Source organism: Cygnus olor, chromosome 5, assembly GCF_009769625.2.
Source record: "Cygnus olor isolate bCygOlo1 chromosome 5, bCygOlo1.pri.v2, whole genome shotgun sequence".
In the NCBI taxonomy this organism is placed as follows: Eukaryota; Metazoa; Chordata; class Aves; order Anseriformes; family Anatidae; genus Cygnus; species Cygnus olor.
The window spans coordinates 45840867-45858939 of record NC_049173.1 but is presented as its reverse complement, the minus strand read 5'-3'; the positions used below and the strand labels follow the sequence as shown (position 1 = coordinate 45858939).

Below are 18073 nucleotides of genomic sequence, written 5' to 3'. Positions count from 1 at the left end.
ACTTATTTTAAGCATATACATTTACTCTAAAAATGCTGTGTATAGCAACCGATTCATTGCTTACTTCTGCAGTATGGAATATTGTTAAATCTTCCAGCATGGAAATGTTACGTACATAAATGCCTGACAAATCAGGCAAAAATAAGGATCAACAACCTTGCAGGGAAAAAATAAAAGCAAAACCAAACCACTACTCAAACAGTTAATCAGCTGTTTAGAAAATCTGAATCTTTTTTTCCCCTCCTCCTTTCATGATGGTTATTACATACCAGTAACCCATGGTCCATCATTTAAAATTGCAGTTTTCTAATCGTGAAAATGCATGTTTAACAATAACTATTAACAAAAATATATAATGCCAGGTTGGATGTTTACTTTAAAACATTATGTGGGTATTGATCAAATGTAATGACAGAATCATAATATCTAATTCAGTGTATCACTAGATACACTCTTTTATAGAAGCTTACAGCACACATATCAGAAAACTATTCTGTTGTTTAACAGATAGAAAGGATGTAAATAAGCTAATTAAGTTTATTTAATAATAAACTGGATTGAAAAAACGAACTCTAGATTTTTCTACCTAGGATTCTCTAGGTTTTCTTCTCTCTTTCTTAACTTTCCTCTCCCTCATGATTTGTCTGTCTCCACATGACTTTTAAAACTTCAATCCTGCCATAAAGTGATTTCCTTCTGCTAATATTGAAACGGTCCTTTAGAAACCCAAGCCCGCTTTGAACACCAACTTCAGACAGAACTTCCATTATCATTAATGAACTCTGTCTGTTCAAACTGGAGGGGAAAATGAAATCCCAGATCCAAATTTTGCCTTCAGCTACTAAAATGCAACATCAGAGGAGAAATTTGGCCCTGCTTGCTCAAGAAGCTTAAATCTGTCCTCCATCTCTCCACTAATATTAATGTCCATCATATGAAAATCTATGTAAGATTAATGACTTTAGAACATAATCCTTTCCATGCCAAATGTATCAGTGTACTATACACAGCTATATCTTCTATGAATAGGAAAGGAAAAAGAAGTTTCACTGGGGCTGATCAAAATACAGAAGTAGACTGGCAACTATATTAATTTTCTTTCTGAATTGCATAGATTAAAGATGGTCAGTTGCAAGGGAGATGATACTGTCCCTTTACACATGCTTTCATTTCTGGATTAGGAGTCCCTATTTGGATGCTTGTACTGAGTGAAATGAATATGGTTTTCTCAGCCTAATCACTAGAGGAAAGGGATCCACAACACAGTGTCATGGTTGCATGGCACAACCGAATGTTCAAATGTCCTTAAAACCACCACAGAGGTTTACCATCATCTCGCTATTATTGGCAGTGAACTACATAAGACACATTTAAAGCATGTTGTCCCTTTTAAACCACTTCACTTCACTTCACTTGTAAAAAGAATAATAATTAAAAATCCCAACAAAATTTCCACCTTTCTTCACAAGCTTTAGTAGCCTTCATAGCTTAGTGCCAGTATCCTCCCGCCCCCTCCCAAAAAATCCTTGTAAAATAAAAACAAAATAACTTTCAAGAAAGCAAGTGTCTTATGATCTCAGAACCAATACCTAACAGTCTGTGGAGGTTAAGTATGAAGGTTTCAGATGTTTGGCAGAGCATTCTCAAAAAGCCCTTTGGACCAAAGTCCTAGACATCGTCTCATTTACTCTGTAAGTTTTCAGAAATCAAAAAATAACATTGATCCACCACCAGCCACATCACTCATGGTTATCAAAGCCACAGGTGATTTAAATAGGTTCTTTTAAATGAGTGCTAATAAGACCTATTGGCACATTATCAAGTATTTGATATATGTTATACATTTTACTGATAATATTTTCGGATCTTTCTGGCTTTGAAAACTGTCTCCCTCAGAGACAACAGGTCAACTGCCCAGGCCTTTGAAAAAGAAAAAAAGAAGAGGAAAAAAAGAAAAGCAGCACTAATGTATTTCTAAAATTCTAGAAAGACCTGCAACAGCCTCTTCACACCGTCATTGAGTTTCATTTTAGGATGGAGTATTTCACAGCATAGGAAGCTACAAAAAAATCCTTACATCACACCTGGATTTTCAATGGAGCAACACCCTGTTTCTAACTTACATAATAAGGAAATGTACAATTTTGGTCTCAATAATCTTGGAGCGAACCTCACCAGTGAAGGTAAAGGGTCTGTAACTCGTAGTACTTTTCCAGACTACCAAATGTTCTTTACCTGGCTTTCTCCTGAACCTTTCCTCTCCGTGAAAAAACTCCAGAGTATGCTTTCATACACAGCACACTTTTTCTCCCTTTGTTTTAGTGGCAAGTGACAAATGTGTGGAGGCCATTTTGTGTTACTTAGGCAGGCAGAGTATTTACACTGACTGATGCACAAGTGTACGAAGAAAAAGTGAGCTATGAAAGACAACAGAGAGCCTACAAACTGAACTGGGGATATACTAATCAGTATTGCATCAACCAGTTGGGTTTAATTTGAAAATGAAATAGCACCAGGAATTAAGTAAAAGTGTTATTGATGCAAACTGTATCTGAGGCAAAATAACTGTATATTGCTAAGCTACAGAAGGCAAAATTCTGCAATTAAGAAATGGCAAGTTCAGCAGCCAATGGTTTAAATAGCTTGAAGGTTTAGCTTTATGGAGTTTTCCAGTTTGTTAACTATCCAAAAGATCTGGTGCTTCTGATGAACTCTCTTATATACTTTACAGACAGAAAACATTTACCCAACAGCACACAACTAGCATGTGAAAAACTTAGCCAGAGGATATCATAACGATTAGAAATTTATGGGGATTTAAGATAGCTGAATATTTATACAGATAATTAGAATACCCAATATTACAATAGTAATATTACTAAATAGTAATATATTAGTAATAATAGTAAAATAGTAATAGTAAAATTACCAAGCCTCCTCCACAAACAGAAATTTAGGAAGTGGTATAAATTCTCATCTTTTAAGCAATGAACCAACTATGAATTAATAGTATAGTATGGAGAAAAAAAGGGTGCAATTCATACATAATTGAATATTGCAGAGTGTTTTCCACCTTCTTCTAAAGTAACTGGCATTGGTCAGAGAGCAGAAAGTGAGCTAGACAAAGCAGCATCTCTCATAACTCAAACATTTGCAGGAGCAAATGCAACAGCTACAGGATTACAGAGCATGGCCAAAATACATGCAACATACATACTCTTGGTTAGGTGCAAAGCTCATGTGATTCCTTACGACTGAAAAACAAACACCAGGCATGGGCTGAAACCAAATTCCATTCTCCTTTTTTTTTTTCCTGGTATGAATCAAAACCCTGTTTTGTTTGAATGCTTCAGTTTCTTCCTTTTTTTTATCTCTTGTTCCCTCCTTTTGCTCTATCACCATCATCTCTAGTCAAAAGGACATAAGGATGGCAGTCTCCAAAGTAGAAATCTTTGTTGGACATCATGATATGGACAGAGAGGAAGATTGTGCAGGTGGTCAGACCAACACTTTTGCAATACTTTGACAAAAAGATACACTAGACTGTCATCAGGATGCCAGGAGGGCTTGGTTTAAGAATTAGCTAAACACCAGACATTCTATCAACCTAATTTAGAATCAATCTTGCTTTTTAGTGATGATAATAAACTTGTACAAACATGAGATTCATTTGTATATTTTAGCATTTTATTTCAGTCCCAGAATGCAAAACCTGACATTGGAATCAGTTTGATTTTTTTGGTGATTGAAGATATTAAGCACTACAAGAGCACTGAAATTTCGATCTGATTAGGATAAAAATTCCTCGGGATCAAAACACTTCTTTTTTTTTCCCCCTACAGTTTTACTAATTGTGTGCTACTTGACATCGCAGAGTTATTCCACAGCATGATAGCAAAATATGTGAAGTGTATTTTACTGTTAGAAATTATCAACTCATTCTATTTGTTTTTCATGTGTTTGAGGTTATTAAGAGAATAAAAAATTATAACTGATGTGCATAAGTTAAAAGGGTTAGTTCAACTACAGCTGGTAGGCTAAAGCACTAAGCAATATTTTGTAAAGCAATAGGATTTTTCTCCTGAACATATATAAAGAAATAATGAATATATAACTGATTTAAAAGCAGACTGAGGGGGTAATACCCCTCAGAAAACAGGTGAGCCATGAAAAAGGTGAATGTGGAATAGTTTATTTTCAGAAAGACTGGATTATTCTAACCACTGGAAACCAGATAAAGTAGATCAGAGGGAGTACTACCAAACATACTCATCAGAGACCTTTGCTTTGTGGGAAATGAACCGCCCTGGCTCACAGTTCCTAAGAAACTGAATATCTTATAGCTGTAAATCAAATCCTGGAGAAATAAGATGATATTTTCTATGCAATAGCTGAGGACAATACATATCTTTTTTGTCAGTGTCAGGTTTCTGAATTAAGACCTCAATTAGTATTTCAAAATGAAAAAGCAGATATTACATACCGATATATACATTTGACAGTTTTCTTACAAGCAACATATTCATTTACAAATGGTGGCACATTTTCCTATATTTGTCCAAAAGTATATTCATGGCTGCTTTCAGAGGGCTTGACCTTTATACATCCTCACATCTTTCTTAATGACCTTCATTGAACTGCAATAGCAAGTACTTGATATTACCGTTCAGTGAAGATCATTAATTTTTTTCAATTAAATGGAAGACACATACTCCTACAGCATATGACAACCATTCGTTCTTAGTAAGAAATGTTACACAGAGCTAGGGACTGTATCTGAGCCACAGTACAGCTAGACTTGCAATATTTGAGGGCTCAGATTCAAACACAACTTGTCGCATCTCAGCCAGGTGCTGGGTGTCAGCTGAGCCATCGGCTAAGCCATGATGCTGGACTGTATACAGGCTTTTAGACTACAGCACATTTTAACTACAATCTCCGTGAAAGAGACTTGATTTATGACAAGCGATAACTGTCAGGATTCTACCAGCAATTTATTCAACAAACACAGCAAAGATGAATAAATGAGAAGTTTCTCTAATTTCTGAAACCATGAAGCATTATAAGATGGGAAACACATTAATAAGCTAGAATTGTAATACCAAGCAATTGGCTGGGAGATTTGTGAAAAAAGCATGATCACTGAAAGCTTGAACGAAACAAGATAGAAACAATATCCCTCTTCTTTTTATTTCTGTTTGAAAAAAGCTTATGTTTCAATAACTTGTGAGATCATCACCATGCATTACTGTTTTGGGATAGATGCACTCATATGTGGAGGTAGAGTAAAAATGCTATTTTATTAATCCACAAGGACATTAAGCTATAAGTAACATAAATCTCAAGTAGAAAACTAAACCCCACTGAAACTATTTTTTTGTTATTTACTTCACTGGGGTCAGGATTTTAGTCCATATACATTTGCTTTTTTAGGGCATAATCCCCATGTCTACTGAAAACAATGAAAGGTTTTACAATGACTGTGATGGACCTTTCATTAGGGCAGCGGTTCCCTTACAAAGGACTGTTGTCACTGCTATAGTCTTGCGGACCTTCTTCACCATTATACTTGTTATGGTCACATTCCTGAAACGGCTTTTGTCTTCTTTTATCTGAGATAGAGTTAACAAGGTCTGTTTTTCAAAGTTTCTAATGGGCTGCTATGATCTGAAGCCATCAACAGCCCTCTTGATTTTTTCTGTGTGATTTTGTGCAACATTTTCTTCTTCACTCGTTTTCCTCTTTGATGTCTTTGAATAACCTGGATGAGAAGGCAGGATGTACTGGTCTTACTTTTCCATTTTTTTTCTGATATGCTATCAATGAATAGGCAAGAGTAGCAATTTTATTTGTGCTTCTTTTTATCCTTATATCTACCATTGCAATTTGGGATTCTTGTCTTAATCTTTAAAAATTATTTTATCTCCTTTATAAATCTATCAGGTTTTTATATACATTCCATAGGCATTCACCAAACACATCTTCTTCAGTATGATGCTTTCTCAAGTCCTGCATCTACTTTTTCATAGGGTTTTCTAACCTTTACTTTAGCTTCCAGCTCTTCTTGAAAACATTGCATACTATTGCTTTTTATCCACTGTAATCTCAAGCAATTTTACCCTATGTAGGACTGGCAAAACTCCTGCCTTGTCTGTTTTGGGGAACAGCAGTTGTGCTGGGTCTTACCTTCTACAGCCAGTGTCTGCAAGTTCTTGAATTTAGTTTTTTTTTTTTTTTCTTCCCCCGCCCCCCCCCACTGAAACAGGACAAGTTGCTATGAAGTATTTGGGGGTTTTGTGATTTCTTTCCCTTGGTATTTCTACAAAGTTCTTTTCCAAATGCTAGAAGAATGGAGCATCTCCCTGGGCAAAGATACGAACCACTTCAGCCTTTGCAGGACTTATAATGGGCAAGTATACTCACTGAGCTATTCCCAAGCCTAATTGAAACTTCAAGATCATTCATCCAGAGCATGTGTTTGAACAACACGAAAAGACAAATGCAAAGTCCTGTACCTGGGACAGACTGACTCTCTGCAATGACACAGGCTGAGGACTGACTGGCTGGGTAACTGCTTAGCTGGAAAGGACCTGGTGGTCCTACTGGACAGCAGGCTAAGCATGAATCAGCAGTCTGCTCTATGAACTAAACTAAAAAGAGGATAACCAGCAGATCACAGAAAGTCATTATTTCTCTTCAGTAAGAACTCTTTAGGTTTCATCTGGAAGAAAACACACACATTCAGGTTCCCCAGAACAGGAAAGATAGTAACAAACTTCAGAGGGCCATCAAGATGGTGAAGGGCTGGAGCACTTGCCTTGTAGAGAGAGGCTGTGGGATCAGGCCTGTTTAATCTCAAGAAGAGGTGGCTTTGGGGGACCTAACAGCATACCTGTAAGGAGGTTAGTGAGAAGATGCAGCCTTGAGCTGCACAATCAAAACAGTGAAATTCTAACTAGACAGAAGGAAAAAAATCACTGTGATCATAATTAAGCCCTTAGAAAGGTCATTGAAGGTTTTCAGGACTGTCAGTATGGAACTCTGCTGTGCTGGATGCTGATAATGGGAGGGATTCCCTGTTTAAAAAGCCTGGAATCCAGACATCTAAAGCGGATGTACAGTGAGAGCAGAAACTGCTACAGTAAGGTGAAGTGATCTTCTAGAGGCCGCTCCTGTGCCTGGGGTCTCCTGAGTCCTAGTCCACTGCTTATACACTGCACCACACTGCACTCACGCTGACTGCATAGATCTCTGAGTTTTCTGAAGATGAATGTTTCATAAAGCATATTGTATTTCAGAGAGAAGTGGTCATTCAGAAGATTAAGGTCTTTTTCAAATGGGATGTTCATCTCTGCCAGGTGGTATGTTAAGTCTGAGTCATAAATATCTTTTATTTCCCTGGTCAGATAGTGCAGTGGAAATGCAACTTGTCATTTTTGACTTCCAGTTTCAAGAGCCCCCAGTAAGTTTCTGAATTTGATCCTTCATTTTTAGCAACTGCCATATCCTTCAGGATATTAAAGGACCAAAATGTAAATGATGCAAAATTACTTTTTGTTTATCATTTTGTATACTTGATTGTTCCCCCCCTCGCCCCCCAGAAGTGCATCTAATGTGACCTTATATCAAGTGCACTTTACCTTCTAGAAACTTGAGGGACTATTTTAAAGCTTGAAAGAGCTTGATATTGTTGGTGGCTGCCATATATTATCATAGAAGTGGTCTCTGCTGTCCTGCTTCCAGTAGAAGTTATCCTCCTATCTCCCCTTGCAGATCAAGGTACTTTGGGACTAAAGATTTATACCGCCTTCTATCATAGTTGTATTTTTGTCTAAGAACTAATTAAAGGTGGCTGGATTTTGGTTGCTAGCCTTTTATTAGTAAATGCTAACAGGACACAGTGCTGGGATTCCCTACATTCTATACATTGCCATTATAAAGATGTTGGGGGAACACAGCTATTCAAATCTGGGACTCTGTAAGTGGATAGTTTTTTATGTTGAGAAAAACACACCAGTCAATCATAAATGCAGTCAGGCACTGAAACTTCCAAAGAATTATCTGGCTTCACTGCAGGCACAGATAAATTAGAGATTATGGGCCTAAGTCTCTTTTCGTACCAGGGTAAATCAGGAGCACCATCACTGAAGTCAACAGATCTCAACAAGAAAAGAATTAGGCCCTATGGCTTTTAATAAGAGGAATACAAAGAGTTTAATTACAAGGAATCAAGCCGAACCTCCCTTCCCCCATACACAGACAAATGCACATGCTTTCTTGTAAGGTTTGTCTCTTGTAACATTTTTGTACTTCTGTTATGCACATCCCAACCAGATACTACCAGTGTGCAAATCATAGGGGCTTAGATGCTACAGGCATGAGGGCCATTTAAATGTAAATGTGCTGGGTGGTCAAAACACTGGTGGAGCTGTAGCTCAGTTCTATACTAAACGACTTGGTGATATCCCAAATATGCTGCAGTTTTTGACCTCCATGTTATGACTCAGAAATACAAAACAATGAGAGGAGTTCATTTTCTGTGCTAGGGAGGGAGTATCTCACCTAAGCAATACTTCTTTGAGGGATTAAAATAACGCACAGCATATGTAAATGAACAGCTGCTGGAAACTCTAGTAATACAAATATAATTTTTTATTCCCACGTACGTGAACAATGTTATATGTCTATAGAAAGATTTGAAAATAACTGATATGGAAACTTATGTTTGAGCCACCCTCTATGAAACCCTGTGACAAAAAAAAAAAAAAGAAAAGTAGCTGCAAGATGGAGACCCCCAGTCATGAAATATAAATATATAAATAATAGCTGAGGAACAATCTGGTGTTGTACCAGATTATTTTGACAAAAATGGAAGTACTTACAGTCTAAGTGACTATGCCTGATGCCCTCCACATCTTCAGCATGAATGAAGTGATAGCATCTCTTTCCTACAATATCTACAGGGGTCAGATCCATGTAATCACTAATCCTAAAAAGGAAAAAATACAACCTATAATTCAAGAAGGAAAAGAATACAATAATTGTCAAGTGACTCAGAAAGTGAAATCTGCAAAACAGTTTTTCACCACTATAGTAATTTTGTGAAGGCTCCATCATCAATTTGAATGCAATATCTACACAAACAAGACACAGCCTTAAAACAAATAAAGAAAAGTTTTTAAAGAAACCTTGAAATCATGTAATCCATTAAATAAGTGGAAAGTTAAATTTTAGTGCATATTCTTCCCAAAGCATAAAACCAAGAAAATTCCATGAAATTGTAAAGCATTTGTAACAATCCCAAATCCTCATTAAAAGACCAGAATGATTCAAGGTTACATTATAAAGTAAAAACATGTTACATTTATACCAAATGATTAGAGACACATTTCATTTCAACAGATTGGTCTTCTATTGGGTATATGCATGAAAAAGCTCTTCAACCATTTCTTGGCACCAAGTCCAAACTGATATTTCAAGGGATATAATTTAAATGCTGAGACATACAGATGCCTCAGGGTGTTATCTTTTTTAGTCTAATTCATTTGGGAACTCAGCTTTCACTCTGGGCCCTTTCAACTGGGACTTTGTTGTTTATTGCACATAGAGACTTTAAAATCTATTGTGCAGACCTTTGCGTGTGTGTCTGTGTGCCTGTGCGCATGTGTGTGTGTGTGCATGTAAACTTTTGTCATTGAGTGTCAAGATGTCAAAATCCTTAAATGCAGTATGGAAAATAAAACAATTGGAAAATGCCTTGCTCACATCAGCATTTAAAAGTATGTCTGTTTTCTAGAAATTGAACGTTATTTTAGGTTTTAAAATACACTGTAACGATTGAGGTTAAGCTCCCTTTGCAGTCATAAGACATAACAGCCATCCATTTAACAGAGGTGTAAGAAACTCCAAACATCTTGATGGAAGCAGACAGCTGAAACAGCAGGAGTGTGATCCAGAGTGCAGGCCAGCGAGGAACTGGACCACATAGGTCCGAGGGGCTCCCAGCAGGCAGAGGTGGTGAGACACTGACTAGCAAAATGGTCTCAGACGGAAAGAACACATAGACAAGGAAGACTGAAGAAGGAGGAAGGAAGTATTAGATAGCACTACAGCAGCACTTGTCCCAGTAAACTCCCCCCAGAACCATGACTGATGGAGCAGGTGGACTCAGATACGCTAGCAAGAATTGTCAGATCAAGTATAGTGCAAAACACAACAGCCTTGTCCCACTTTCATGACAGAGCATGCTAAAGGATGTGCACTTTTCATGCCTAGTAGTTCTAGCACTTAACCAGATGTGGGATACGCATCTAGGGACACCCATCAAACAAACCACAGCTGAAATGCATCTCTTCTGCCTTCTTGGAGAGGACACTATTCACCAGACAGAGATGTCTGGAATGGTGGTAGTGGGCCTCCCTCCTGCTAAGTTACTCCATTTTGTTTGCACAGTGAATTAGGGGCTGGTAAACAAAGGACCTGGGATCTCTGACCAGTAATAAGAAACCTCATCAGAGGGAACAGAGACTGAGAATTAAAGGTTCCTGTCCCCTCGACTGTATATATATATAAATATATTTATATACGTATATATATTTATACTAAACAAAGTGTGTAAACTGTACCTGGAACAGGAACCAGAACTCAAGCCTCTCTCCCTCCCAGCTCTACACTCGCCTCAATGGCACAGTTTGCTGCCTCTTTGCCTTTGGAGGTGGCCCTGCTTTAAGATCACGGAGGAGAAATGCCCCCCTGCCCAACCCAGTACATAGGAAGGGGCAATCTCCTGGCAGACAGAAGCTCTGTCCTTGTGTGACTGTTCCAGTGGCTGCGGGGAAAGGATATGTCAGCTTGAACTGTCACATTTTTGTGAGATAGCAGCACAGATATGGACAACTAGTAGAATGGGAGCAGTTGTGCTGTGAAAGGGGAGAAGCAGGTTGTGCAGTGGCACAGCCATGGCCCTGTGATGCACCCAGTCTGTGGGTGCTACAGTCTGCAGGGAAGATGATCATTCTGCTCTCCCCTCTGGTAAATTTGATTCAGCTTTATTTTGTTTCTCTGCAGCAACATGTTTGTGCAAAGCCTTTACATTTAAAAGTGAACAAAGCACGGCCACTGTGGAAGCAGCTTCACAAACACTTAAATTTCAGAATAATATTAATAAACAGCAGTTCAAAACAGACATAAGATGAGGACATAAAGGATGTTTTAGATTAAAAAAAATGGGAAAAAAAAAAACAGAAGAGAGAATATGAAGATATAAGTGATGATCACTGGCAAGCCACTACACCAAAACCAGAAGGAAAAGAAATTGCATCAAATAGGACACTCATGCTTATATCAAAGATGGAAAATAGATCATTCACAGGGAGAAAAGAAGGAAACATTATAATGTATCTTAGAGCACTAGTTGTAAGACAGATCTTGTGGATCCTAAGCCCTCTGACAAAATAGAGCAACAGGTTGATCAGTAGGAACTTGGGTCTGCTGAATAGACAGACCTGATCCTGCAAAACATAAGCACAGGCAGATCAGCGGTTCCAATGACTTACAGGACTATTAACATAATTGAAATTTAAAGATAGGGATATGTGCTTTGCTTAATAAGGAACAAATTGTGCAGACACTTGTAGGCTTGAAGCTCTCTACGCAAGATTCTGCACATCTTAAGGAACTACTGTCAACCATTGTTATGACCAAATGGCCAAATCCCTTGCATTTAGAATACAGAGTGGATTATTTCTTTTTGGGCATGTATTAGCAGATATGGCTATAGCAGTCCACATCAAACTGGGCTACAGCCTCTCCCTAGACAGTCTCTAATCACTAACAGTTGACACTAAAAACACAGAGATTGATACTGTCCTCTAGCAGCAGTCTCTTTATTTTGGTTTCAGTTCTTTTATCATAGTTGAAGAACAAAATATTAATTGATAGGAAGAGCCAGTGCACTAACTGATCTTGTCTCAAAGGGAAGCTAACTGTTGACTAGTTCCTGCACTGAGTTCTGGATTCTGATGCAGATCTCTTCATTCAGAGGAAAGTAACAAGATGCACCCAAAGACTTGAGTAATGTCACTCCTGCTCCCTGCTGTTGCAAGCAGGCAACCACTTGGAAAACCAGGAGTACTATTGATCTCACCCCTGCTGATCCAATGGTCCACTGTGAGCATTTATTTCAGTTAAGTAGCATGGCTTCTGCTCCATACTCCCCGCGGCTGCCAGTAACTCCCCATTGCTCCATAAATAGTGCTTACAGCTTCCCCAGCATAGATCTATTTTTCTCTATTTCATCAGTGTCGCACTTGCTTTACTGTTGCACCACAAAGAATTTCCCTGCTGCCCCCAAGTGCCACGAGTCAAGCCCATATATTCAGGACAGGATACTTAAGTTCCTTTTCTATAGCCCCAGAAAAGAGATCCCAACTTCCCTGACTCGGAGAATGGCCTTGGCAGACGCCCAGATAATTCATCTGACAGCTTCACATCAGCTGTTCAGTTACTTCCTTCCCTTCTTTTGCCCTTTCCATTCCTCCAGCTTTAATAGCCTTATTCTACTTTGTACATGCTATGAAATCCAAGACCTGTCAATCTAACACTATTTTCCATCAGTGGAAACCCTGCTGTCTCAGTGAGCTAACGTTCACCTCTCACTCCTAGCAGAAGAGTTTCTACTATTTGAAATGTCTTTTATAATTTTTATAACGCTGCCACCAAGGCTTAAAATATAACTATTTTAAGATAAATTCAAGTACCATCGGATGCATTCTACCCTACCATAGGAGATAAAATCCATCACAGACAGGGAGAAGTGACTTTATGATGTCTTTATCTTAACTAATGAAAAACATTATTAAGCTCAACGTTTTCTTGTATAAGTCAGCTAGCTTACCAGAGTTTACCACATTATCTGCTCTTTCTATGTTATTACCAAACAAAACTCTATGTCTGACGCACCTTAGGTTTTTCAGTGATGACTTTCTCAAGTCATCAATTTTATAGTTTTATCGCTACATGACAGTAAAGGAAAACTTTGAGAAAAAAGTTTCATTAAAAAAAAAAGACATACACAATATAGGGTTCATAAAAATACCAAACTAACATCAGAGAAAGTGTAAATCTTTCTAACACAGTCCAAAAATTCATACCACACCTGACCTGATGAAATACTTCATTTTTCACATTCATTTCATTCCTGGCATTTTTTTTTGTTGAGTTTGCCAGCAAAGGTAACAGTAAGTGCAGGTGATTTTGTTAAAAGGAAATGTGTTAATTAGGAACTGGACAGATACCAGCAACTCATTTTACAGAGTCCATTGATGAGCTCTGCAGTGGAAGCAGTTTTCCATTACTAACAGAGTAGGTCACAGTCAAATCAAAGACTAAGGCTAAAGGTTTCTTCTAGATGCTACTGCTAAACCTCTGAGCTCTTTCACCAGCAGCCAGATTATACAGAATCTAGAAGCTCGTTGGGTAGAATCACAGGCAAAAAGCCAGCCCAAACTTTAATACTGCTGTCAACTTTCTCTGTGACCTTGTTCAAATCACTTTCTATGTCTCAATTTCTCCAAACTTCAGCAAATATATTCTCTTTTAGAAAATACACAGACCGTATTCTCTTTAATAGCCAAGTAATATTATTACTAATATTATTGTGGCTGTTTAGCAACATAACAGCAAAGATAACCTCATAATTGAAACCCAAGATTATTTTAAATTGTGTAAGGCCCTGATTTGACAAAGCATTTGAGTTTATGTTGATGTGCTATCCTGAACAGAGGTATTCCATTACTGTGCATACCAAAGAGCTTTAGCTCTTAATTCATAATATGCTGTGGATGTTGTCACAGGAAAAGCTTGCCTGAGTCATCTTGCTTGTTCTAGTTTTTGATGACAGGTCCTCATGACCCAATGTTTTTGGCTGAGTTACATTCTTCTTTTCCAATCTTTCTCCCGTATCTCAGACTTCCATCAACAGACCCAGACTTCCTTATTATTTATATTTTCCTTCTCAGATCTCTTCACTCTGCTCTACATACCTATTTCCTAGATTTTATTTGATTTTCTCAGGGCCCTGAGGGCACCAATAAGCATTAAAAGTCTTGACCAGGCCCTTTGGGGTTTCCTCCACCCTTCCCAGACTGAGGCCCCCACATCAGCCCAGCGAGGCTGCAGCAGGGCCCAGCTCCAGCTCCCCACAGCCCTGCCCTGCCTGGCCATGGGTCCCACTGACCCCAGCCCACCCATGTGCCCATGTCCCAGACTGGTCTCGGCCTGGCCCTGTTCCCAGGGAGTTGCCCCCTGGTGCCCTGCTCCTGGTGGGACAGGCCTGGCTGCCAGGCCCTGCCCTGCCCTGATGGACCTGCATGGGGAGCACCCACTGCTCCTGGTGCCCTCACCACAGGCAGCAGACAGCTGAGGTTAAATCCTATCTTCTGCTGTCCTAGATCACTCACCCCTATCACATCGAACATAGCCTTCCCCAAACAATTCCTCATCACCTGTTCCCATTTCACTGCTGCCTGTCCCATCATGCCCTTAAACAAGTTTATTCTACATTTTTCCCAGCTCTTAGCTGCAACAGATCCCACCTGTCTAGCCTACTATCTAGGCCATCTGTGCGTCTGTTCCATTAAACACTAAGCACAATGTGTTGTAATCTGCAAATTTGTTCAAAACCAGAAAACTTCAGGGAGCAAGACTGGTGGAGAGGAGGTCAGGGGAGCATAAAGAAAGCCATACAAGTCAGACCAGAAGTCTAGTCCTGAATCTTGCCTCTGATAGGGACAATGGGAGATTGTAAAAAGCAAAGAAAACTTATAGGAAGCTTTCCTGATCTATCCTCCCCTGTTTCAGCAACATGTCCTGCAAATTATGGTTTTAAATTATTCTTTATCCTCTAAGAATGCAAGGTACTGAAGGTGATGACAGTGAGAGTGAATCTAGTGCTCTCATACAACACCAGGATGACACTGCAGGAGTCACAGATTTCAAAACTTTTTACCAAGCCAATAGAATAAAGAATACACACAGCTAAAGCAAAGAAAAAAGGAGCTAAAAGCTGTACCTATTTTCACAGTAAATGATATTGAGGTCCATATTCACACGAGTGACAAACATGTGGCAGTCAATCCTGACTTCATTAATTGTAGGAGGTGGCAAAGCATGAGCAACGACAACAAGTCCCATGATTTGGCTGGGTACTGTCCGTCCATGAGACAGTGACACTCTCAGACGTAACCGGCCTGTTATATGAATCACCTGGAAAATAAAAACAGTAAAAGAAACCCCAGTGAATTCTGGATGCAACTGTGACATCAGTTTCTTTTAAAGGATAACATTACTATACCCTACAGAGCACTTAATACAGCCAAAAATTGTAATAATTAACTGCCAGTGCTAGTGCTAGCTTATTAATATTGTCTGTCTAAATGTCCTCACGACAACAAAGAAGACAGGAACATAACAGGCAAATGGTTCACATTTATCAAATAAAAGCTCAGAACTCCTGTGCTATTGATTTTTGTTTTGGTGGTTGTTACAGAAAGAGAAAATGATAGTAATAATTAAAAAAACTAGAAATCCAATGAAAGGAAAGAGAGAAGGGGAGAAAATTGAAATAATGAAGGTAGAAAGGGAGCATTAATTTCCTAACATTCGGAGACTGAATATGAGACAAAAAGATCAGCAGTTTTGAAACTTTTCCAGAATGGATTTAATTGAATTGCTAGTCAACTAACAGCATGGACGCTGCTTACAGCCTTGATTTACTTCTTTATGGTTGGCAATTTGAGAAGCAAGTGTACAAGTGATCAAATTGTTCAGCCACAGGATGGTCTTCTTGTATCTACAGCAAGCTTTTAAAGAGTTGGTAGAAATATAATGTCTTTGCTTAATGCACTATATATGTATTGAAGTGCTGATGGTCTTTCTCTCCCTATTCACAAGATAATGCCAGAAGATGCCCAGGAGATCCAGTTGTACTCCTGGAGAGTGGAAGTCTAAGAATGCTGCCTGAAATGGAATAAGTTGAAACTCCGCATAAAGAATAACCCCACCATTCCAGCTTCACTCCTTCAGGAGTTCTACTGTGGAAAAAAATAAGGGGATTGTTTTTCCAATAAAATAAAAGGACCAATAATAAAAGCAGCCAGACATCAAACTGAAAATGGAAATTGAAGTTCCTGCACTCGTGCATAAGAGAGTCATAAGAACTCCAACATAAGCTGAAGGCTTTCTCAGATTTTCACTCTCAGAGTGTGTTCCAGCATCAACATGAAGAACAGGCTTACAAGGTGTCCTCTGTTGGGTCACTTTCACTGTGATCCCAGAGTTGGTACTCAGAGGTCTACAGAGATGTTGCTTGTTACTGGTGGAGGTGACAGAGATGGAATGTAGTTACATATCCACTGATACTCAACTCACAAAGACAGCAGCCAAGCCGTTTGCTTACTTCTGATGAGACTGATAGTTAATAGAAAGTGAGAGAGAAGAAACTCTTCCATTAATAAGACTGAAAACCACACAGTGCACCCAAATTCAAATCTAACCCATGCTAGCAAATCTGTGATCTAAGCCTTGAAGTGACCCCACTGCTCCACCCGCCACCTTAATTATTAAAGCATCTGCCTTCTCCACTATTTTACTTTTCGGCTCCAGCCAGTGTGGTGGATCAGAATGAGAAAAGTGCTTATCTGTTGTGTTTGTCCATTTCAGTTGCAGGTTTCTGACCACCCACATTGGAAGTAATTATTGTCTGAACTCACACTTAATGCACCTTCCAAGAGCAAACTATTCTATGAATATTTGAAGAAGTACCTAAAGGCAAGGATGCAAAAACACCATTTCAAACACACTTTTTTTTTTTTTCCCTAGACCTCATTAACTAATGAAGAAATAGCTAAAAGAAATAGGATTAACTTCACAGGAGGGGCAGTAATAGTGTATTTTGCTCCTTCTAGCTAGGCTTGCATGTGCATATGCTTTTTATCATTATCTGTCTCATTTTATCACGCAGTTTCAGCTTACTGCACATACTCAAATCTGCAAACGCTTGGAAAAATGCTGATGGATAACGCGTAATAATGTGAAAAATAACCTTATGCTGAACGTGCTATGCAAAAGTATTGTTGTTCAGTTGTTTTTTCATAAAACTCCTTATGCTAATATGTTTGAAGCTGGCACTATCACTTCGGGGAATTTTTAAGATATATCATACTTAAAATCCATTTATCTCTTCCTCGTATTTATTGAAACCTCCATGTCATTTGCAGCTAAATATCAACATAATTTATTTTTGAACAACTGTCTGTTCAATCAAAACTCAATTTTTTTATTTTTATTTTTTGATTCCTCATCTGAAATACACCTTAGATATAGCATTACCCCAAGTGATGGTTCCAAACCTGCTACACACACTATATTTTAACGTTGCTGAATTTCAAGAAAGTTTGCTTCCAGATTCAAATTTTTAAGCTTGTTCCTAGCTCTTTCATGGACCAAGACATGTTCTAAATCCCCACGTGAATTCAAATTTTAGGGGTCAGCACTCAACTGCATTCTGATTCTGTACACTGGGAAATGTTCAACAAACTGCCCTTCAGTTCCAGTGCCTGTGTGTCTCTAAAGAAACTGTATTTCCATGCCAGAAGTCCCTTTCTATGACAACATTAGTCAAACTCACCAAGTGGGAAATCTAATTGGTAGTAAAAAACAATTCTAGCTGTCATGACCTTGTCTACATTGTGAGTATTGCCACTTTTAACATTGGTTCATTTGAACTGGGATTAGGGGTGATAGGAATTATAGGGTCAATTATCGCCAGTAGCTAAAATAAATCTGTTTATAATTCAATCCCACAGCAATAGTCTATCATATCCTAAAGCAGTATTATGACTTTAATGAAGTTAAATTGCAAGAATAAACTGTTTTATGAAGGCCAGTACTTGGATGCAGATGACAAAACAACAAAAATTTATTTAACAAAAATTTGCTAGGAATATTCTGAAAAGCAAAAAAAAATAAAAATTAAAAATGCAGCTTTCCTGTGCAGTTTTATTTCTAAGTGCTT

At 38.4% G+C, this 18073-nt stretch overlaps 1 protein-coding gene across 1 annotated transcript in view; it reads right to left on the bottom strand.

The window, feature by feature from the left end:
• NPAS3 (neuronal PAS domain protein 3) overlaps positions 1 to 18073 on the bottom strand; it is a 614752-nt gene that overhangs the window by 16463 nt on the left and 580216 nt on the right. The window contains 2 exon segments of the mRNA XM_040558338.1: positions 8883 to 8989; positions 15071 to 15264. Of these exon segments, the coding sequence (XP_040414272.1) occupies positions 8883 to 8989; positions 15071 to 15264 (301 nt within the window).